General features: G+C 38.3%; 2 protein-coding genes across 2 annotated transcripts; both read right to left on the bottom strand.

The window, feature by feature from the left end:
* Positions 1 to 473: 473 nt before the first annotated feature.
* Positions 474 to 2,334, bottom strand: LOC101298821 (UDP-glycosyltransferase 74E1-like). Its single transcript, XM_004287114.1, has 2 exons — positions 1,497 to 2,334; positions 474 to 1,329 (listed from the first exon to the last, which is right to left on the bottom strand). Exons 1-2 carry the CDS (start codon positions 2,217 to 2,219, stop codon positions 601 to 603), a joined length of 1,452 nt encoding a protein of 483 aa, XP_004287162.1. The 5' UTR covers positions 2,220 to 2,334; the 3' UTR covers positions 474 to 600.
* Positions 2,335 to 3,473: 1,139 nt separating this feature from the next.
* On the bottom strand, positions 3,474 to 5,053 carry LOC101295080 (UDP-glycosyltransferase 74E1-like; the record flags this gene model as incomplete). Its single annotated transcript, XM_004288684.1, has 2 exons — positions 3,474 to 4,378; positions 4,649 to 5,053. Coding segments are annotated over 2 exons (1,131 nt in total), but the record flags the coding sequence as incomplete, so codon positions are not given.

The following is a 5,053-nucleotide window of genomic DNA, read 5'->3' as shown; positions in this document are numbered from 1 at the left end:
TTGTGTTAGTTGATTCATTAAAGGTAATTATAGAAGTTCATAAATTTGGTGAAACTTTTGAGGGTCTGGCTTTGTAATAATAGAGATAGAATTAAAGGGCTTGAAACCCTGCCCTCCGCATGCATTCTAGTTCTAACACCAGCCCCATTCGATCGTTGATCTGGGCCTAGCTTTTTTCTTTTTGGTCTCAGTTTTGGGCCTACCTTGGTGTCCTTCTTTATATCAATTCTCGTGCCCTGATCACCTGATGTTAACTTAATAGTGGAACTGTGGGTTGTAGGATTTAAAAATCAAAAAATCAAAAATAAAAAAAACTGTGGGTTGTGGGATTTTAAGTCTAATTGATTGATTGATAAAGGATGCATTTTGAAATTGTATATCCAAGATAATTATATGTCCCCGATTCCAAAACACGTCGTCAATTTTAATTGAAGAAAACAAAAAAAATCACATCGATCAATCCAAATTATTTCATATAAGATGCTTCATAGCTAGCTTGTACAAACTCCCGAAACACGTACACTTTCAACAGTAGCTAGGTTTAATTACATTTATTGAATTTTTCATTATATGACGTCCACGCTACATGCATATGTCAAATTATAACTCAAGTTTTGCAACAAGTTCATCCATGTTCTTATCGGAGCTTCCTCCTACATCGACTGCTTCTTTAGCCAATCTCTTCCACTTAAGTGAAGCCTTTCTCATCTCCATCCCACTCCCCTCTTCCAGGACTGTGGTAATACACCAAGCTATTTCATCTCTTGTGGCAACACCTAACTTTTCGTTCACTTTCACCCTAACTCCTGTTTTCCATACATCCTCAATAAACTTGGCATTAGTTGTTTGATCAGACCATTGTGGCATTGCCACCATTGGTACCCCCAAGCTCAATGCTTCTAGTATCGAATTCCATCCACAGTGTGTAACAAAGCATCCCACAGCTTTGTGTGCCAAAACTTGTAGCTGTGAACACCAACTCACAACAAGACCTTTCTCTGATATTCCCTCCACGAAATTGATAGGAAGCTTTTCCTTCTCTGATTGTTTAACCACCCATAGGATGTTGTAGTTGCTGTTCTTCAGACCCCATGCTATTTCCTCCATTTGATCCTTGCTAGGGCTAGCGTAGCTTCCAAATGATACATAAACAACTGAGCCGTTTTCTTGGCAGTCTAGCCACTTCATGCATGCATCCACATTAGGGCTGTAAAGGTTGAAACTATAGTCTAGATCATCCTCAAACCTCTTGTCTAAAAACATCGATGGAATAGTTGGCCCTATTGTCATGATTGACCGAGACAGAGTACTTGTCATCCATTCCAATACCTAACAAAAGTTTGTATTTAATCAACATGCAGCATAGACTAGAGAGAACAATCAACTTATCAAGTTTAGAAATGGTCATTTATAAAATTAATTATCCGCCTGGCCCTAAATTGACACAATTACTCACTGATTAACTAAAATATACAAATGGATCATCAAGTAGTTACCTCGTCTTCCAACAAATCGAAAGTGTTCCACAACAGGCATTTTGCTTCCGATAAATTAGAGAATTGATCCCTAGAAGAGTTGAACAAAGATGGGTAAGATTTGGCATGGTCGTACAGAAAAGAAGGTACATCCTTGATTCCTAGTGGTGGCAAGCACGGCAATAGCATTGTCGCCGTAGCTGACGGTTCAGTCATGAACGCTCCTTGATGGAATTGATGGTAGATTGCAGTTACTGCACAGGACTGTGTGAAAAATGGAGCAAAAGCTATGCCATGCTGTTGCGCTACATCAGAAAGCCAAGGCATCGATGAATCGTAAACAAAGAGCTTGAATTCAGATTCGGAGGCACCAGGAGTACAAGTACTGGTCTTGATCTTGGTGATGATGAGGTTGGCTAATGTATGTGTGGTTACCCTTCTGAAACGCTCAAGATATTCTTCAATAGTTTCCGACTTTTTATTTCCTTGTTCGGAGCCATCTGAAATAACCTCAACCTTGAAAGAATTTGCATGGGTTTGTATGGAGTTGCTAGAAGTGGTTGTGATGACTAGTGTAACCCTAACACCTTTAGAGGCAAGGCGCTTGGAGAATTGTATCATTGGGCTCATATGACCTTGACCTGGAGAAGGGAACACTAAGATCTGAGTCTGATCAGAAACAGCACTGCTATTCTGAACTACTACCGCGGGACCTGTAGGTCGATCAATAAGAGCCTTGTCCATCTGCTTTCTTCGATCAATCTAGCTATATATGAATCTTAATTGTTTTGTTTCACAAATACAATCAACGTAGATATGTTAACTGTGTGTGTGTATATGTGGCTGTACATTTCTACGTAGATCAATGATTGAGATTATGAGATAATATATACTGACATGAGGATCGATGCAGGCCAGGGATTATAATGAAATGATGTAACATGGTATGGCCAGGAATGTTAGTTGGAATTGGCTCTATAACTGGTAGTTAAATGTCTCCATGCAACCAAAATTTTAGTTTGTTTATATATGATTTGTATCCTTTTTCCCCAGGGAATATAAGTAGTTCATTCTTTTGCTCACCAATGAATTTCGAGAAGTTTATAAGAGGTATATATAGGATATCCTAATTATATCGTAATTTGGTCGTAGAGTACGTTGTTCTTCTATTGGAACAGAGCACCCACCAATAATTGAAACTTATTGGTGAGTGATTATGACGGGTGAGTGATTTGTCAATGCTCTCGATGGACCACATCGCAGTTTTGCGTGGTCCTCCCTTATTAATTAAATTTTGACACGTGAATTTATTACGATTAAAATATAAACTAATGTTTTCTATATTTTGTGAAATTACCGTTTCGGGTTTTTTATGAGTTTGGCCTAAGATTTAGGGTAGAGGGTTTAAGGTATAGGGTTTAGGGGTTAGCGTATAAGATATATGGGTATAGGGTTTAGGATTTAGGGTTTAGGGGTTAGAATTTAAAATATTAACAAGAAACCCAAAATGGTCTTTGACAAAATTGCAAAAATTGTTTTTCATCATGAAATTCCACATGTCAAAATTTAAATGGAATGAAAGACCACATCATACTACCACGTGGTCCTTGTGGTCATTCCCGGAGCACTGAAAAATTCCTCTGGACCTGACGGTACCAAGTGATTTTTACGTAATTAGTTCGTATTTGATATTGTGTTTGGCACTGCAAGAAATAGGTGGGAATTACGAAATTTAATTTGTAACTACAATATTCAAAGTACATTCTAAATAATTTTTCAAACAATAAGTTTATCTTTTTATTTTTTAAAGAATTAAAATTTCAAGTTTTAAACGTTTTAATTACCATTAATTAGGAGGCTCTTAGTGCAACTTGAACAGCTTCTCTACGTCCAACATCCAAGATATAGAGAAAATTTCCCTAGAGAAATTTTTAGGGAATTTTTATATATGTACGTAATCTGTAAAATATGGAATTTGTTAGAGTTGAAGCAAAAAATAGTATGAAAATTCTGATTTTTGCTTTCCTAGAGACGTGTGAAACGTATCTTATTTAGAGGATTGTAGTTATACTACATACATTTAGCATCCATTGAGAGTGAGCCATGCCACTTTAGCTCTTTGAGAAGCTGATTAATATCGCGCAATTCATTATTTGATGACATATATATAAAGTGAATTAAATTTGCGCAAGTTCTGCTACAAATTCTTCAATGTTCTTATCAGAACTTCCTCCAACATTGACTGCCTCTTTAGCTAGTTCTTTCAACCTTAATGAAGCTTTTATCATCTTCATCCCCTTCTCCTCTTCCATAACTTGCTGGATACACTTTGTTATTTCTTCTTTTATAGCAATACCATTCTTATTCGTCTTCACTCTGACTCCTACGTTCCACACATCCTCAACAAATTTGGCATTAGTTGCTTGATCAGCCCAATGTGGCATTGTCACCATTGGCACTCCGCAGCTCAATGCTTCGAGAACGGAATTCCATCCGCAATGTGTAACAAAGCATCGCACAGCTTTATGAGCCAGAACTTGTAGCTGAGGGCACCAGCTCACAACCAAACCCTTCTCTGATGTCTCCTCTAAGAAATTACTAGGAAGTTTTTCCATTTCTGATTCTCTAACCGCCCACATGAAGTTGTAGTTCATATCCCTCAGTCCCCATGCTAGCTCCTCTATCTGCTCCTTTTTTAGACTGGCCAAGCTTCCAAATGATGCATAAACGACGGAGCTAGTTTCTCTAGAATCTAGCCACTCCATACAAAGCTCCACATTAGGTTTGAACATACTGAGGCCATATTCCTTGTCATCCTTCAACTGTTTGTCCAAAAACATTGATGGAACCGTTGGTCCTATGGTCCGGACCGGCCACTCTTGATTTCTCATCCATTCCAGTACCTAATTAACGGAGGAAGACTACTACATATTAGCAATACTAATCACCAACGTGCACATATAAGAGTAATTGTGCATAGAAATTAATTAGAAGATCAATCGTACGTGAAAGTTAGCAGAAGGAATTACAGTACGTATTGGTGGTGCATCTAATTAATTATAAATAAAATCATTTCTTACGACGTGATTGCATACATGAATAATGCTGTGATCTAGATATGCAGGATTACATATGTTTATTGATGAACCGATGAAGTTAAATTACCTAATTACCTCCTCTTCCAACTTATGGAAAGTGCAAATGAAGAGCCATTTTAGTGTTCCGATATTGGAGTATTGGCTGAGAGCAAGTTGAAGGTAAGCTGGATAGGAGTCAAAATCACGGAGAAATGAGGGTAGATCATCGAAACATAGTGGTGGCATGGAAGGCAGTGATAACGTTGTAGTGGACCGATCATTTTCTGAGGGAATCTTTAGTGCTCCTTGAAGAAAGTGTTGGTAGATGGCTACGTATGCAGCAGAGTTTGTGAAGAATGGAGCTCCATCTATGCCGTGTTGTCGCGCTATATCCAACGCCCATGGCATACCTGAGTGGTACACCAAGAATTTCAGTTCTGGGTAGCTGCTGCGGGCATCATCAGCATCATGATCATCGTTATGAGGAGCACTAGTACCATT

The sequence above is a fragment of the Fragaria vesca genome, linkage group LG1 (genome assembly GCF_000184155.1).
Source record: "Fragaria vesca subsp. vesca linkage group LG1, FraVesHawaii_1.0, whole genome shotgun sequence".
Taxonomy (NCBI): Eukaryota; Viridiplantae; Streptophyta; class Magnoliopsida; order Rosales; family Rosaceae; genus Fragaria; species Fragaria vesca.
The sequence above is the reverse complement of the archived record's forward strand: the minus strand, read 5'-3'. Positions and strand labels throughout refer to the sequence as shown.

Bases quoted from the DNA above. Each gene is read 5' to 3' on its own strand.
- LOC101298821 (XM_004287114.1), bottom strand. From the start codon at position 2,219: ATGGACAAGGCTCTTATTGATCGACCTACAGGTCCCGCGGTAGTAGTT. The intron at 1,330-1,496 runs GTAACTACTTGA...AACTTTTGTTAG, and splicing joins TCGATTTGTTGGAAGACGAG to GTATTGGAATGGATGACAAG.